This window comes from Danio rerio, chromosome 23, assembly GCF_052040795.2.
Source record: "Danio rerio strain M-AB ecotype USA chromosome 23, GRCz13ab, whole genome shotgun sequence".
Lineage (NCBI taxonomy): Eukaryota > Metazoa > Chordata > Actinopteri > Cypriniformes > Danionidae > Danio > Danio rerio.
The window spans coordinates 28,630,564-28,649,737 of record NC_141043.1 but is presented as its reverse complement, the minus strand read 5'-3'; the positions used below and the strand labels follow the sequence as shown (position 1 = coordinate 28,649,737).

At 36.3% G+C, this 19,174-nt stretch overlaps 1 protein-coding gene across 2 annotated transcripts in view; it reads left to right on the top strand.

Moving 5' to 3' along the window:
* The window catches only part of lrp1ab (low density lipoprotein receptor-related protein 1Ab), a 223,510-nt gene that overhangs the window by 22,833 nt on the left and 181,503 nt on the right, over positions 1-19,174 (top strand). For both annotated transcript variants that reach the window (XM_087307138.1, XM_087307137.1), the window contains exon 2: positions 11,340-11,462. In XM_087307138.1, the coding sequence (XP_087163264.1) occupies positions 11,340-11,462 (123 nt within the window). The remainder of the gene's footprint in view (positions 1-11,339; positions 11,463-19,174) is intronic.

Below are 19,174 nucleotides of genomic sequence, written 5' to 3'. Positions count from 1 at the left end.
TTTTTTTCACACATTTTTTAAAAATCATTACACACTTGTTGGCTTTTCATGGCAGAAATGCACTGTAATTGCTGCTGTTGTTTATGGTCTCAGATTTGGCACAAGAAAGTCAGCTTGAGGTTTCCAAACAAACCACAATGAGCAAAGGCCCTTTTTTTCTGATCTTCCTGAAATTGTAGGCAAGTCTCTTTTTCACAATCTGATAATGCTTTCCAGCAAACAAGTGAAGGTGCTCCCATATTCCAGCCATATAAGTAACTGGACCAAATTTGTCATTTATCAAGGCAAGATTTGTTTGTTTTCGATATCACATTATCTCTTAACTAGGAGCAAGCCTATATGGACACAACAAGAGATAAACAATGATATGAATTTCTCTTTAAGTCTTTGAAGTGGAGTGTGCTTAAATGTCAGTGTTGTTTTGGGATAAAACAGGCTGAAATCCTTTTTACAACCCTAAACTAGCAACATGCTGCCAGTTGATGACTTTTTCCTCTTATACATTTTTTTTCTATCTCTCCAGTCTCTTAACATGACATATTTTTACGTGTTATGAAAAATGACTGTTAGTATTATTGAACATTTAATGACATCAATATATGAATGATTGGTTTTAGGCTCATGTCTTTTGGAATTTCACCTAATTAGAAACTGGCCTCATTCTGCAACCAAGATTTGTCCTAGAAAATTAACATCAGAGGAAAAACTTGTAAATCCTCAGCCAGATTTCAGAGAAAAGACCAATGTTTTGAACCTGATGGCTAGATGTAAAACAGTCCCTTTTTTACACAGCCAAAACAATGCGCAAGTGAATGAGACGGAAGTTTCCTCAGCATTGGCCACCTTGTGTGGAAACCGCATTTGTTATAATGGGTCTGTGGTATTTAGAAAGACTGCAGTGAGATGTTGGGAGTCCTGGCTGGTGCACCTTTTTGTGATGCTCCTGATGTTTTGCAGTTGGGTGCAGGCCCAGAGGGACAAATAAAGGCCTTCTTCTTTCACCACCATAGACTCAGACGCTTTGAAATGATTAACAGTCCCCCTTGATTTGCACCTTCAAAAACTTGTCAGTTGTTTGGCTGTGCATTTGGAAAAAAAAGGCTCTGAATTAACAATCCGCATCTCTGTCTGAAATATTTGTGCACTGTGAATGAAGGCAAGCGCTGTGGGAAATGTTGCTTGTGTATTTGGTTTCCCTCATCATCCCCAAAACCTCCAATTAGAGTTGCAGGCTCTCTATGCTGCTGCTTCTATGTGATCATGCGTTAAATTTAGATGCTGAATGTTTTTTTATTGTTGCTTTTAATGTACAATTGGTGGCCTGAGAGAGTTGAGAAGGCAGTAGTCTGGTTAAGAGATAAAGAGCTTAGGAATGCTAAGTCAGTAACAGTGGTATAGACTAGGGCTGCTCGATTTTGGGAAAAATCATAATCACGATTATTTTGGTCATAATTGTAATCACGATTATTTAAAACGATTATCAGTTGAAGTCAAAATTATTAGGGCTTCAGAGAATTTTTTTAAAAATAAATATTTCCCAAATGATGTTTAACAGAGCAAGGAATTTTAACAGTATTTCCTACAATATCTTTCTTATAGGCTTATTTGTTTTATTTTAGCTAGAATAAAAGCAGGTTTAAATATTTTGATACCCATTTTAAGGTCAATATTATTAGCCCCCTTAAGAGATATATTTTTTGATTGTCTGCAGAAGAAACTACTGTTATACAATGACTTGCCTAATTGCTCTAATTAAGCCTTTGAATTGCACTTTAATCTGAAGACTTGTATTTTGAAAAATATCTAGTCAAATATTATTTACTTTCATCATAGCAAAGATAAAAGAAATCAGTAATTAGAAATAAGATATAAAAACTATTATGTTCAGAAATAAGTAAAAAAAAAAAAAACTTCTTTCCATTAAACAGAAATTGGGGAGGAAAAAGGTTGCTAATATTCAGGAGGGCTAATAATTCTGACTTCAACTGCATATATACAATTATTTTCCACCCTGCAAAGGAAAGAGAAATAAATACAATAGAATAAAAATATGAAACAAACTGTGCTTTTAGCATCTTCACTGTAAGAAAAACACTTTAGCTACAAAAATCCTTAAGTCAAGAGCAGAGAGGGATTTTCTCGTTTTGTTTGATAAATGATAAAAACAGGCGGCACAGGAACATCACCATGTCTCTTTAATGGTTTCTCTTTCACGTGTCTTTTAGTACACAACTTGTTTGTTTATTATACAAATGAGGGTTAATATGAATAATCACTAAACATTGCGTTTTGACACTTATTTGACCATTAGAGCGATCACGTTAAGATGACTTTAGATGTCTGCGCTTCTCTGCTCGTCTTAGTGTGGGAATGAGACCGAATGCTGACTGGCCGCATGCTTCTGGCTGTGAGTGCTTGCCACACACACACATATGCATGCGATCTTTCGCGCTTTTAAGAGCAACAAACGTGAACAGCTGGAAAGGGGGTGGTATATGATGCAACAATCGTTTATCTCGATTAATGCTTTTTCATAATCGTTCGAAGCCAAAATCGAAATCAGATTTTCGATTAATTGCACAGCCCTAGTATAGACAAGACATTAGTGCTAGACCGATAAATGATATTATATGGACTCGTGATAAAATTGATTTTAATAACAAATGATTAGCAAAGCTCTGGACTTTTTTTTTTTTACTCTATATTGATCTACAGTAAGAGCCAATCACACAGCAGAAATGTGCAACAATGGGAATCTAAAAGTGTGAAAATATTAGAGATGTACCAAATTTTTGGCCACCGAAAAATTATTGCCTGAAAATCTTATGCCATTTAATAGATCCCTCAAATTTTTGTGGCTTCAGTCATTGTTAAAGTACTCTTTTAAATATGGAAGCATTTACAACTTATATTGAAATATACATCGTTAACATTCAATGTGGAAAATAATTATCGAGAATGCATTTTTGCCATTATGCCCAGCCATACAAGACATAGACAAGTACATCTCAATATCTAGAATATTTGGCTACATTTATTTTGAATTTGTACTATTTAAAAAATGGCCTTTTCTGTATAATTAGAAGTGAGATTGGCTGAAATTGGCATATATAATAAAGGGTTGGCTGGTTTGTTGGTGTATTTATACAAATATGTTTTTAAAATGTGTATAATACCTTTTTTACCCTGACCGCATTTAGTGTGTTCAAGAAAGAGAACCTATCATAAGCGTTTAACAGGGGTGGATCTGTTTTATTAGCCGATGCCTTAACAATTTACCAAAGCAATTAGCTTACCAAAATGTTTATGTTAAGAACATTAGGTCAGTTTGACCTTGTTGAGATTCAGTACAGTTCACCAAAAAATCAGTTGCACTTTTTACAGAGAACAGCAATATTGGGCTAAACTGTTACTTTTACAATAAAATGTGTTTTATATGTAATGTGTTATTTTGCACACATTCCACAATGCCCAGAATGTCAGAAGAGTTCAAGAAATTATCAATGGGATAACAAGTATTTAAGAACTCAATTTTGTGTACAGGTCAAATTAACTCACAATTTAATGTAAAGGTAACTCAGCACATGTTTTTCATTAACAACAGTAACACCGCTTGTAAATATTTGGCACTGATGAAAGTACATATGCTGAAATTGCTGGTCTCATCACCAGCTGTTCTGCATATTTGAAACTATCTCTTTTACAGTCCTCCTCCACCCTACAGCCTCTGTTTGTGGCTTATAAAGTTTTATGCACTTTCCACTTTGTATCCATCCTCCTCCTAATGCTGCTGACCTGATCTCTGAGAACTCATCTGGTGCACTGGAACAAAGCCTGGCTCTGTGAGCTTGTTTGGAAAGAGATAAATGTCCTAGATGTTGACATGCATTGTGTTTATAGGATTTAGAGAGAAGTCCTGTAGGCACTTTGCTTAGATTACTTTATTATGGATTGTACAACCAAAATTCTTCCATGTATACAATTATGACACTCCCTGATGGTAAATGCGGTTGTATTTATGACAGTTACTTGGTATTTTAGAAATATATTTAACAAATCTGGTACATGTTAAATGCAATTAGAATTTCTGGTTTGTGAAATTATTTAATGTTTAATTTGGAAAGACACAAGTGTCACTATGTTAGCTTAGCAACATGCTAAATTCATAAATTCTAAAGTCATTTGACAATAGAGTCTAAATTCATGTAGAATTTTCTTAGTTTATTTAATTACACATTTCTATTTACATTAGAAACACTCTTACAAGATAGCAAAGCAAATATGGAAGCAAAGATAAAGCTTAAGATAGTCCTCGTTTCACTAGTTAACTAAATGCCCTTTATAATTTCATCCACTTTATCTTTATTATTCTTGGTGGTCTCATGAAGGAGATCATCCTTCTACAGACACATGGCTTGAGAAGTGACAGTTATAGAATGGAGGGGAAGGTTCAGCTTTCTCAGCATTTTGATAATGTACCGAAATGTGCCTGAAGCTGCGCACTACTCCCTTCTCTCTTGTGATTGCAGTCACATCCTCTCCCCTTTGCAGCTTTCCCCCTGGTTCTCTTTTTCCCAAAACACCTCTCCTCCTGCCAAATGTGGAGAGAGGTACATGTCAGAGAGATGAAGCCCTGCAGAGACTGACAATCAGATGCTTACCACTGGGCTCTTCTCTACTTAACTGATACTTCACATATAGTGGACACATTGCAGTCACTTTATGGTTTTGCTAATGTATTGATCAATTACAATAGAGAAGTATGTCCCAATAAATCATAATATGCCTCTATATGGTGGGATTTTGAGGGCCTGTATTATCTAAGTTTAAAAAAGCCCTGTCAGAGCTGTTAAAGTAACACAAATTACAGAAGCATGTACCTTCATGTATTTTGTTATAATCCATGTTGTGCTGTTCTCTATTGCAATTTGTCTAGGATGGAAACAAACTCTAAAAGCTGTTCCCTATTGAAATGTGCACATACTATATTCAGTGAGTTCTGGAAAGTTTAGCTTTTCATTTATGTATTTATTTATTTTTGGGAAGGACATACCCAAAGTTACCATGAATGAAAAGAAATAAGGTTTTGTGAGAATCATCTTTCAATCTGATGGTTGACTGTAGTGGGTTAACTTAAATTAATCATGATTAATCCTGCAAAAGAGGTTGCTGTTTTTCTCACTTAGATTTTTCTTCATTTGTTCTTCAGTCCTACACAAATGGCAACCAAAAAACTTAATAGACCACTGTCAAAACCCAAAAAGTTAAACCCTTTGAGGAAACTGATTGCAACAAACCATTTAAGTTCAAAAACTAATCCTAATGAGTACTGTAAACTTAATCCATTTGAGTAAATAAAGCAATTTAAGCACAGTAAAACCCAATAAATGAAGAGAACTCAAACCAACGGAGTGCTGTAAATCCCACTGAGCTAAGACAACTTAAATTGTTTTAGGAGACCGATTGCTACAAACCATTTGAGTTTAAAAAAAAAAAAACTAATCAATATGAGTATTGTGAACCTACTCCATTTAATTTGAAGTGGTATTTAAAGCTATTTGTTGTTAATGTTATTTGTATGTAAAATGTTAATTGCTTTGTATTCTCAATCCTGATGATAACATGCCATTTCAATTTCAAACAAATATAATGAGATTTATATTATTCATTTGGGGAAAAGTTAGGAATAGCAGTAAATATAAAAGGTTTTCAGATCTGTAGTAAACACTTTTTTTATATTACACACATTTAATATTTTAACTAAATCGATAGTTCACCATTTTACTCATCCTCTTACTTGTTCCAAACATGGTTTAGTTTTCTTTTTATTTGATTGCAAATGAGCTAGAAAAAAACGCTTCTGAGCAATTCCAGCGGTGATGTGAAATTTGCAGTAAAAACTTGAAACATAAATTCACAGAGAATGTATATGCTAATGTTATATCGAAATGTCTGTTAATATTTTTAAACAACTAACGACAGAGTTAATGGATCAGGGAAATCTCAAACTGTATAATTGTGTTTTATATATTAATTTAGAAAAATAAACACACACTATGGATTTGACCAAAAAAGTATGCAAGTTTAGTCATATTTTGTAAAAATTCTGTGAATTAAACTGCACCACCCCCAAAAATATACTAATCAAAAGGATAAGAGTTTTCTGTCTATAGTATGGGTGCCCTAACTTTTTCTTTTGAAGGGCCATAATCCAAGCTTGATTGAGCGCTGTGGTCTGCAGTAAATATAGCAAACTGTATAACATTGAAGTTTGCATGTGGAATTTCCTAATTTATTTCCTAATATTTATAAATAAATAGAAAAAATACTGTATAATCGTATTTACTAATGCATAATTTTTTTTTTTGAAAATGTACATGATTATAATGAACTTACAACAATAAAACCATTTTAAAAATCCATTTATAAAACAATGTAGTTCAATTCTGAATACACTAGTCATGCTGAAATTGCCTTTGCCTTAATTTGCACACTGTTTTCTTCTGCTTCTTCATTAAGTGACCGTATATAATAAAAAAAAAAAATCTGATTTATTTACCACATTTAATTGAAACATTTAGTTTCAGTTAGCTTTTTCTGTAGCTCAACAGTTAAACAAGCAAGACATTCCCCAACCCTTTCCACTCATTTACCCTTTGGTAGACACAATTTAAGAATAAAAAAGGGCCAACTTTGACCTGGGGGCCCTAGTTTGGCCATCTCTGCCCTATAATATACATTTTAGTATTTTATTTTTGTATTTAAGGCTAGGCAGTGGTGCAGTAGGTAGTGCTGTCGCCTCACAGCAAGAAGGTCGCTGGTTTGAACCTCGGCTCAGTTGGCGTTTCTGTGTGGAGTTTGCATGTTCTCCCTGCCTTCTCTTGGGTTTCCTCCGGGTGCTCCGGTTTCCTCAGTCCAAAGACATGCGGTACAGGTGAATTAGGTAGGCTAAAATTGTCCGTAGTGTATGAGTGTGGGTGTGAATCTGTGTGTGGATGTTTCCCAAAGATGGGTTGTGGCTGGAAGGGCATCCGCTGCGTAAAAAACCTGCTGGATAAGTTGGCGGTTCATTCCGCTGTGGCAACCCCGGATTAGTAAAGGAACTAAGCCGACAAGAAAATGAATGAATTTTTGTATTTATATTTTTTATAACATTTATGGGGAAAAAGCATTGTTAATATAAATGTGACATCAGTCCATTATGGATGTGAAATTGGCACTTGTGGGACTTTGATTAATCAAACAAAGTTGTTTGCATTCTTGAATATTTTGCCAGAAAGTAAAGGGTTTTTTCTATTTTGGTGAATTTTTTTTTTAATGGCAAGTTTGAACATTTGGAATTTGATAACACTACTGCAGTAATTTTGTTCATAGTATTAGTACTATGGATGCCAATGGCTGCTTTTTTCAACATTTTTCCGAAAATCTTGTTGTGTTTTCAAGAGAAGAAAGAAACGAATAAATTTAGAACCACTTAAGTAAATGGTAAGGAAATTTTCATCTTTGGGCAAACCGTCTCTTCAATATAAGAGAATCATTAAGAAAAACCAAATATTCCCTTTTTTCCTGTTTGATTCTTTTATATAGCTGCTATTTTGCTTAAATCCATCTTTTATAAAATCATATGATAGTCTGCATGTGCGTCACGTTGGCTCAGTGGTTAGCACTGTTGCCTCATAGCAAGAAAGTGGCTGGTCAGTTGACAATTCGGTGTGAAATTTGTATGTTCTCCACGTGTTCGCGTGGGTTTCCTTCGGGTGCTCCGGTTTCCCTAAAGACATGCGTTATAGATGAATGAAATAAACTAAAAATGGCCTTAGTTTGTGTGATGTGTGAATGCCATAGTTTGTGTGTTGTGTGAATGCAGCTGGACGAGCATCCACTCTGTTAAACATGTTGGGTAAGTTGGCGATTCTCTTAGAAGGTTTGCTGTGGTGACCTCTGATGAATAAAGGGACTAAGCCTAAGGAGATTGTATGTATGAATGAATGAATGAAATCTTTGCATTTGTTAGTGCAGCCAGTGTTTTGTATTTGGACAGGCCTGTGGTAAGTTGTATATGTTCTTGAGCCGCACCCACAGGAGGTATTGGAGCTGCATGTGTGTTTTACTGCAGGGACAGACAGACTCAGAATGGTTTAATTACAGCAGAGGTTTTGCAGAGGATCTCTGACTTCTGGCTGAGCGGACCAGTGTCAGCAGCGGGGCAGGACCACGTTACCCAGAGTCCTGAGGCGCTTCTGCGGTTTACCTCAACAATCTCATCAAACTGACTGAGCAAAAATACTCTTCAGATTGCCGGGGTTACACAGAAACTGACACTTACTGTAGCCTGCCACCGGTAATGAAAAGACCTCTGTCCGCACATCGAGAGAAAACATCTCACAGGTTATAGAGGGCAAAAGAAAACCACTGTTTGTGGGCAACACATGGGAAATAAACAAACATAAAAGCACCTATGCTGGGTTAATATTACAGCAAAATGAGTTTTCTTAGAATATATAAAGTGCTCTTGTGAACCTGGTGTGACCCAGCTGTGTTGAAAACCAGCTATCGTTGGCATGAGGAATGATAGATTCAGCAAAGCTTGCGACCGCATCCACAAGGGTTTTCTTCTAAAAGTTTTGTGCTGTCAGAGTCGAGGTGTCTAAATAATTGAGGTATTTGCGCATTTCATAAATCTAGATGTTCTCCTCAACAAAAATATGACTTAGTATTGCTAAAGCATTTAGTGGTTGACCAATGTCGGTTGTTCAGTGGCTGATATGTAGACAGGAGACTGGACGACGACTGATTTTTTTGCTAATGTTATACATAGTAGGGTTCAGAAGGATGAGTTATGCTTGAAATAACATCTACTTTTTCACTTTTTGTTGTAACATTTCTTAATAACAGCATGTTTAAAACATTGATAGTTGTTAAATATGTTGTTTTTTTAATGTCCGGGTTTTAAAAAAAATACCATATTTTCTATTACCAGTATATCATGCAACACTAATAGTTTCTTTGATTCAGCACTTTGAAAATATGAAGAGTTCGTATGCAAAAATCTCTAAGTGCCATCTGGAATTTTCTTCTACATCAGCCACGTTTCCAATCCAATTTGGATATGCACATAAAAAATCAGTTAATGGAAACGGCAAGATGCACATAAATTTTGAAAATGCGCATAAAAAACATGTGCGCAACAGAGTAGGATAAACGATGAAAAATCGATAAAGAAAGATGCGGTAAACTCAGATGAAATGCTTGTTCTGAACAAATTGCATTATGTGCAATAAACAGGTCATTTGATTTTATTATAATAGGGTGTTGGCGGGGTCTTAAAGTATTAAAAGCTTATAAATCGGTTATTAAAGTATTAAAAAGTCTTAGGGTGCTTTCACACCTACACTTTTGTTTCGAAACGTATCTTGTTTGCCCAGTTAGCGCGGTTCGATTGGCATATGTGAACAGGGCAATCGCACTCTGTTCCGTGCCAAAGTAATCGCTCCGAGATCGCTTGAGTGAGGTGGTCTCGGCTCGATTGAAACGAACCCTGGAGCGGTTCGATTGCAGTGAGAAAGCGATCCGATCCGAGCGCGGTTATATTACAGTGTTTTATGGATATGTAATAGGCTTACGGCTACATGATGAGAGAATTATGAGTAGGGCGGGAAGTTTCGCGAGTCTCCGGATGCCCGCAAACGAGTGATGATAAGTTTCGCGAGTCTCCGGATGCCCGCAAACGAGTGATGATCTCCCGGTAATCTCGCGTCTCTCTCCCAGTCCTCAAATAGGCATCGTCGCGCACCCTTCTCACCCCTCCCCACCGTGTCTCTCCTCAGACACGTCACGCGCGCGCACCCTGTCAATCACCACCACAACCTCCTGACAGCTGAGCGGGACGCTGCAAAATAAACCCTGACACTCTGACCAATGTAAGGAGAGTTTACTCGCACGTGACTTGTTTTAGCTCTTTTGGTCCGATTAGAAACTTTGCAGTGTGAAAGCGAACCGCTCCAAGAGCAAAGAGCAACAATGTAACAATTTTAATCTCTGTTTCGGAACAACTGAATCGATTCACAGGTGTGAAAGCACCCTAAATCACATTTTTACAAGGTCTTAAATTTTGTTCAAGCGTTATCCAAAGTGTTTGACTCAAAACAAGCATAAATATATTTATTTTTCTCCGAAAATTGACAGCGGCATGCTTGATCCACGTGACTTGTTTGGACCGGGGTGCATCCAGCCAAGCCCCTTCGTCTGGGTAATGTCACATAATTTGTGACAAACAGGGGAAGGTTGTGGCGCTCTCCACATGTAGCAAAACCACAGAACGAAACAGATGGGAAAATGTGAAAATGTACGTTTGCACACTCCTGGTTGGAGAAAGACGAGTTTAAACATTGGCTGAAACCTGCCGCTGAAACCGCATAATTTATTCTTTCAAGCTTTGTTTCTTTCGAGCTTATCTGAGTTCTGTTGCATGGTTGTGCTCTATTGATTTATTTGATTACAACTGTTTATTAAGTTAAAGGTTTGATACTGATTAGAACTTGAAGTGGCGATGAGGTCTTAAAATATTCAGAGAAGGTCTTTAAAAAGTCTTAAAAAGGTATTGAATAGGATTCCTGTATATACCCTGTATAAGAAATCATGTGATGCTAAAAATGTGTTTGAATGGACAAACCAGCAAGCTGAGCACATTGTAAAACATCTGAAATGTTAATTTGGTCATTCTAAAACAGCAGTATTAGTGTTATTATATTATTAATTACCTCCAGAACTGTTAAGAGTGTCTATGCTCTGCGTCTGATGCCTTCAAACGCCACTATGCGTTCAATGCGTGTCGGCATACTGCCCTCTTATTTAATTTAATCTTTAGATGGAAACATAGCTAATGAGTATTTTCCTTAGCCTCTTATGTTTGTTATTTCATGCCCAGTTATTTTATATTAAAAGTGATGAAAATGACCTATTCTTTGCTATAAAAGGGAAATTACTCGATCAAGAAATAGGAGCTTGAGAAAAATGGTAATTTTAGAAAAAAAATCTCAGATGATATTAGCATTTGAACTCTTCATATGAATGGTATAATAATAATAATTATTATTATTATTATTACTGTTACTATTATTATTTAATTATAATTTTATTGGTGAGTTTTTTTTTTTGCACTTTTCTCTTTTATTATCTGTTGGAATTTAAATTTTAATCCAAGCTTTTTTAGTGATATGACATTTTACATACTATTACAATTCATTACCAATCCATGTGGTAAATAAACCTCGAAATGACTGAATATTAATTGATTAGTCTGAGAAATCTATGTCACTCTTATCATTTCTTTCTTTCAGCCCCGAAGACATGCAGTCCAAAACAGTTTGTATGCAAAGACCAAGTAACCTGCATCTCCAAAGGGTGGCGCTGTGATGGGGAGAAAGACTGTCCAGACGGCTCTGATGAATCTCCTGATATATGTAAGTGCTGGAATTTATCTGTCTCATCATGACACATGCGATGCGATACTTTATCAAGGCAGAGCTGAAATATTTTGACTGTCTCGTTTTGCAATGTTATTAACTGAAGCCAGACATAGATAAACCCGCAAGTACCTCAGACTTTTTGTGTGCGTGTGTGTGTGCGTGTTTGTGTGCGTGTTTGTGTTTGTGTGTGTGTTTGTGTGTGTGTTTGTGTGTGTGTTTGTGTTTGTGTGTGTGTGTGTGTGTGTGTGTGTGTGTGTGTGTGTGTGTGTGTGTGTGTGTGTGTGTGTGTGTGTGTGTGTGTGGAAATGATTTATGAGATTTAATCTTAAGAGCATATGTTTATGGTATGGTATATATGGTAGGTACAATATAACTGTCAGATAAACTGGGTGGAATAGGTAGTATTTACAGTTATGCAATTAACAATCAGTATTGCTAATAATGGGACATAACTTGATTAGGGATGTGCTGATATTGACAGATACTGATAAGCTAATAATAATATTCTTACTAATACGCGACCAGTACTAAATACTTGGTTTAGCTTAAATAATGTTACTAAAACAATAGGAACTAGAAATGTACTGATATAGCAGCTGTCACTATTGATAAAGAAGAGATTATTGATGAAGTTAAATCCAGAATCATATCAAGGGCAGAGTTTTGCTCTTGATATTTGTGGGGGTATACATCCCTAGAGCGCATATAGAACAACACAAATTCTATTCCGCGCTTTATAAAAATTCAATAAAGGTTTTAAACACTTAATAATAATAATAACATTTAATGAAGCGTGTCTCATGCTGTGAAAGTCAATTTACATGATTTCACTGCAATCAGGCTTTAAGAGATTACACTGCAGATCTTGATGGTCAAATTCGATTTTGTGACTGTATCCGTTTTTGTTTTGATGACCGGCTTACATCATCTTTTAAAAGTGACTCATATCTTATTGTCTCCATTTACACAGCACATAGCAAAGGCGCAGTGACCAGGAAATAAAAAGAGCGGGAGCTGACTGAAAGCTGATAATAAGAGTACTCTTTTCTTCATTCCTGTATTTAATCTGTTCACAGGGTTGAATTTTTTCATTTCTTTTTGACCAGTTCTTTTACTTTAGTATATGACAGAAAAGTTCTCATTTGGCCATCTTCTTTTAAGCCAGTTCTTTTGATACCAGTAGGAATTGAGTCACTTGAACTATGCTGTGTAAATACAGCTTTAGAAAGGCATGTGACACAATTTAACCGTTTTATTCAGACTTTTGTTTTTTTATAATCATGGAGACCAAAATGGAAACTAAATTTCAATCCTAACGAAACTACAGTTGTCAGTCACTTGACGGCCCAAAAACTGCCATCCAATCACACTGTCCTGGTGTGTTTAGGGAGGGAGTACCGGAGAAGATAATGTGATTTAACCCTAAGCACATCTAGGCTACTAAGGGTTGATGGAGCATTATTTTATTTAAAGGTGATTAAATTATTGGTAGGGACATTTCAGTAATTGGTGGATATTGGTGAAGACACATCCTATTCGCCCATGCCAATTCTACACTCTTGAAACAACTCATTTACAGCTGATAATGGGGGCTAAAACAAACCGATAGTTTATTAATAACTAATAAGTAGGCCCACACAGAATCTAAACATGCAGAAATCTGCAGATTTTTAGCCCATCATCGAGTCTATTTATTTACTTGTGTAAATGTGTGTACATTTATATTTACTCAGTTTTTAAAATAACTTCATTAATATTATTGACTAAGATTAAAATGTGCATATGATTTATGTACAATACAGTTTGTAAAGTAATATTTTCTGTATTTAGTAAATATATTATAAAAGACTTGCTTTGTTTACCAAATAAGTGTATCTATTTAGATTTGCATTGTAAACAATAAATAAAAGTAAAAACCATAAATGTTTTTTATTTCATAGATTATGTTTTTTGTTCCGATACTCCCAAAATCAATCCGCATAAATTCGTAGATTTATTATTATTTTTTTTTTTACTAAATTCTCAGGAGAAATTGCAAAAAATGTCTACAGATTCTGTCTCGTCCTACTAACTAGTTATGTAATTATTTATTGTAGTGTCTGTTGCATATTCCTTTGTTTTTCTGTGATGATTAAATACTCTGTTGGCCTAGTTCAGCTGAATTTAGAGTAGCAGCAAATATTGGTATTAGTTCTTTATTAAAATTGCTTCATGAATCAGCCAATAGTTGTTTATCAAAATTGTATTTATTAAAATCAGGAGAAAACTGTATGGTAAAATAGGCCAATAGATGTTAATTAAAATCTGTATCAGATTAGTTATATATTAAGAAAATTCAGTTGTTGTTTATTAAAATTGATAAGCAGCCAGCAGTTGCGTATTAAAATTGCCCAATATTTTTATACAAATTCAATTTATTTAAATAAGCAAGTATTTGTTTATTAAAGTCAGTCAGTAGATTTTTTAAAATAATATCAGTATTGTCCAATAGTTGTTCATTGAAACCAGCTTGACTCAAAAGTAATTTACTAATAATATTTAAGAGTTGTTTACTCAAATCTGCCCTGGAATCAGCTATTTTTTTATATAGAAAATTTTATAATTATATAATTTTATAATTTTATAATCAGCCATTCATTGTTTATTAAGTTTAAATCTGTGTCAGCCAGCCAAGCAAATAAAAATATTGGTGCATCCCTAATACTTGCCTTCCTCATTCAATATCTGTATCCAATGAATCTGTTTATTGTACTGTAACTTCACCTAAAAGTTTGCATGGCGTTATGTAGCTCATGGCGGTGAAAGAGAACAGCAGAACAAAGTGTGTGTTTGAAGGATGCTCTGTGTGCCTCTTCTGAGCGATGGCACTAATTAAACTGCTCTGTTTAGTCTGGCTGAGTGCACACAGTCCCGTCCGGTCGAGTGATCTGTGTGTGTGAGCTCATCCCAAACACAAAAACAGGAGCCTGGCTCTTTTTGTTGAATGCTGACCTGCTCCTAAATGTTTACGCACACACACACAGACCTAATGAAGCCGGTTGCTCTGCACCTCTCTTCACATCTGTCACACAAGCCAGACAGACTCCCAGCAGGCGGCCATGATGGTTCCTCCATCAGCATTTGGGTAGTGCTTTACTGTCCAGCAGGAGAACAGACATAGCAAGTTAAGTGTTTACATATGGCCGTCTGTGCTGTAATTGCTGCCGGCTTTTCATCCTCACAGGCTGATAAACAAACCACAAACATGCTCTCTTTGCTATGTACACTCTTCTGTGTTTCCAGCTAATGTTTTTCTTAATTTCGCCTCTTTCTATGAGAATTTAATGGGGAAAGTCGTGGTCTGCTCTTTTCTTTTTTTTTTTTTTTTTTTTTTAGCTTTCAAGTTTGTCTTACTGTAATTTTTGTAAAGGTGACATCGGATGGCCATTTTACGCAAGTTAATATAATTTATTTTGGGGTCTTAATGCAAAGTCTGTGACTTACTTTGGTTACATTTTTCAATGGTACTATAAATTAACATCTTTTACCCAGTCAAAATCACCCCAGTCCACAGCAAGCTGTTTCGATTCATATCTCTTTAAATGCTAATGAGCTACTGCTCACCCTGTCCTGTCTGAGGCCCCGTTTACACTAGTGCATTTTAGTTTGAAAACGCATAAGTTTTGCTACGGTTACGCCATCCGTCCACACTACGCCGGAGTTCTTGAGCGCCGAAAAGGGAGCGTTTTGAAAACGCTGGAAAGGCCGTTTTCATTCTAAAACGCTGCTGCTCCGTCTCAGTGTGGATGGGGAAAGACGGAGACATCTGAAAACGGAGGTGGGGCTGCAAACGTTCGCCTATCTGATTGGGGCTTTTCCTCAATATTAAGTAGCCCACACACAGTTCAGTCTCGCATCCTCTTCTTGTAAGTTAAGACTTCGCAAGTTTGATCAAGGCTGCAGTCTCCCCCTTCTCAGTTTGATATGGAAAACATACCGAGGACACTGGTAAATCTTCAAAGGGAACAGTGTACTTTATAACTTCATTCACATCACCTTGGCTACGTTGTTTCACTTTCTCAACAATAAAATGTAAACATGATTTAAGGAACTGCCTATTTTCATTTTAATATTAGCAACTTAACAGACAGCAGAAATGTTGAGGCGCCGTGCCGCATATATGAGCGTCATCTTCACTGTGTGGATATTTATAACAAAACGGAGCCTATAACAACTGCCTCCTTTCAATTTCAGTGAAAATATGAAACGCACCCTCTCTTTTGCTGAATATCAGTTTTAATAATCGATCATTATAAAAGTATAACATACAATAAGTTTATACATTGTAGGAAATAAAGGCAAGCGATCAGTCAATGTACCTGGATTAATCATTAACTTTGCGCTTAACCAAAAAATGTTACCCGTGAACAAGTAACTTAATAGATTCCAATGACCAAAGTCAGGGAATTGGCCTATGTCGTTAGATAAAGACAACAACATGAATGAAATATCACGTTTAGCAAATATAGTGAGATTAGATCCAGCGGGAGATGCTTGATGAGCAGTCCGACAAGCAGAGCTCTCATCTGGGTAGAAATGCTGGAGCGCTTGCCCGAGAGTGTGTGTGTGGTCACGTGATGTGCGTTTTCAGCGTTTTGGTGTGGACGGAGAGCTGTTCAGAAACGCTGGGTAAAACGCGAGTGTGGACGCGGATCGTTTTCATTCTACAACACCGTTTTAAAACTAAAACGCACTAGTGTAAACGGGGCCTGAGGCTGGATCACAAATGGTTACAGTATTGATCCATTCTTGAGGAGCAGCTAAACCTTCACAGTACACACACAGCAGTCAACCAAGCCTTGAGCTTCTGCTGACTTTTGTCTGTATGACTGACTTGGAGTATTTGATGTTGTTTCCACATTATAATAACCAAATGCTAGTTTGCGCCAGTTTTTTTCTCATGCGCGTAATTGGCAAGAATAATTTCTCATTTCTTGACACTACAGCCTGCCATTATCTATGTAAAATGTATTCAAACAAACATGTATACTTATGAAGAGTTACACTGTTGGATTAATCAAATGTTCAGCTGCACAGTTTCTAAGCTGTATACACTACCCGACAAAAAGTATTGTTGTGTATCCTAGTTGTAATAGCAGCAAATAATAACTTGACTTCTAGTTGAGCATTTGGAAAAGTGTCAGAAGGTGGATTTTTTCTGATGAAGCATCTGTTGAACTGCATCCCAATCATTACAAGTACTGCAAAAGAGCTATCGGAACCCATATCGACCGCCAAATCAGTCAAGTTTGGTGAAGGAAATGTCATGGTTTGGGGTTACATTCTGTATTTGGCATGCAAGAGATCTGCAGAGTAAATGGCAGCGTCAGCAGTCTGAGGTATTAAGACATTTAATGCTGCCCGTTTCATTACAAACCACAGGATTAGGCAAAGTCTTTAGCAGGAGACCGCTCCTTCTCATACTTCAGCCTTCACATCAAAGACTCTAAAAGCAAAGAAGGTCAAAGTGATCAAGGATTGGCCAGCCCAGTTACCAGACATGAACATTATTGCGCATGTCTGGGGCAAGATGAAGGAGACTGCATAAAAGATGAGTCCAAAGAATCTTGCTGAACTCTGGAAGTCCTGCAAGAATGCTTTCTTTGCCATTCCAGATGACTTTATTAATAAGTTAAGTCATTGCAGAGATGTATGGATGCAGTCCAAGCTTATAGGAGTCATAAACGATATTAATTCTTTTTCCACTGCACCATGACTTTATAATCTATACTGTACATTATTTCTGTTGACAAGACAAGTCAGACCTTACTGTCCTAATTAAATAATTAAAAATCAAGACATGATCATATTTTATTTTGGTAAAGTAAGTGTTATCTAGAGGCCTTTGCCTTCATATAAGCCACTTCTGATACCAAATGATCAACTAGAAGTTTTTATTTGCTGTTCCTAAAACTTGGATTGGCGACACCACAACACCACTCTGACAAACACAGCTCTGAACATCAAGTATGATGATTTGTTTCTAAACACTAGTGAACTAAAGCTGGTGTTTGATAACCAAAGAAAATTTGTAGTTAAATGTGATTATGATGCATAATGCGTTATGTGTTTCCTATTACCGAGATCTGGGCAATAATCTTTTAAACACACAAGCTAAGTTCATCATGGGAGATTCCCTTCATGTATAAAACTAATCCATTTCACTTTTTTCTTTAGGCTGTGTAAAGGTACCTGTAAAATGTTACATCTGAACAGACGCATTTATCACTTTATTATTCAAAAGCAGAAAAATTTATGGCGCCATTAACCACTTTGCTATCTGTTTATAAAAAAAGGTACGCTGAGTTTATATATTAAGAGGTGGGCACATATAAAGAAGTAAATGGTTACGTTTCAACTGGCACGCAATTCAAACAGACCAAAAGTAGACTCCGAAGTTACATGGTTTCTTTAACTTATTTAGGCTGGCAGACACAGCAGAAACTAAACCTCAAGAGTTCACACTTAGATGTTGTTTGACAAATGTTAGCAGGTTTGGCATTCTGTCCCGGGAGAGAACCCTGAGCTCGGAGATAGTTGAGCCTAGGGCTCCCGCCTGGTCAATAGAGCATTTAAGGGAAGTACGAGATCAAGTGGTTCTCGAGAGCTCCCCGTAGTAAAGGAGGAAAGGAGGAGAAGGGGTGGATGGGGGGTTTTCTTCGGAAAAGGTAAGGAAGTTGTTCTAGCTAGGCTGCTTATAGTGAGTTTGGATTAATCTGATTGGCTAACTAATGATTGTAGATTGGTGACCAGCTGCAGTCAATCATATCACGTGCTCCTCTCGAAATTAGTTTGTAAAACTTCACAAAAAATCTAAAGTAAAACAAAACTAAAAGTTTTGAACGAAACAAAAGTAAAAATTTCATTCAGTGTCACTTGTGACGTGCTGTAACAGCAATATGAGATCTTATTGTAATACTAGTCATGGTTCTTTGATTTAGCTGAGAAGTGATTCCAGTTCCAGTTGTTTTATTTAGGCAAATGAAATCAATCATTTTAAATAGTTGTTTTTTTTCTTGACATTGTGGCCGATACATCCGACTGCTAACTGTTTATGTTGAGAAGTTAGATGCAACTAGCATTTTGTTTTTGTTATCTGTCAGAAAAACGCATATCAACATGTGTTTATCTTTCTACATATCATTTTATCGACTTCCAAATATTAGCAATTATCTTTTAATAGTACTGCAAAAGCCTTAAAGTACAAAACAAACACATGTATGTACACAAAGTACATTGTATAATGATACATTCTCCAAATGAACAACCCATCAATTAGATGCTTTGCACAGTCTAATCCCTTGACGTTTTCAAACAAAGTACTCAAAACACGTAAACATCACAGAATTTTCCACCTACAAATAAACATTCTACTGCAATCCCACCATCTGCCACTCAAAAAGTGCCACTAATATAATTTCAGTGGCACTAATGCAGCTTGGCTCAACACACAAAGGGGGCTTTTCATTAGATGCAAGCTCTGACCTTCTGATTTATCGTGATCTGTTTCTGCCAATTACACACATTAGACACTTAATCCTCTTTGTTAAAGCTATTTCCAACACTTTAGATTCAAGAGAAAGACTTGTACCGGCTGTAGATGCCTGAAATGAGAGTACAGTTTAGAGTTAGTGTGAAGTTTAATCCCGGTCTTAACAGTCATTTTG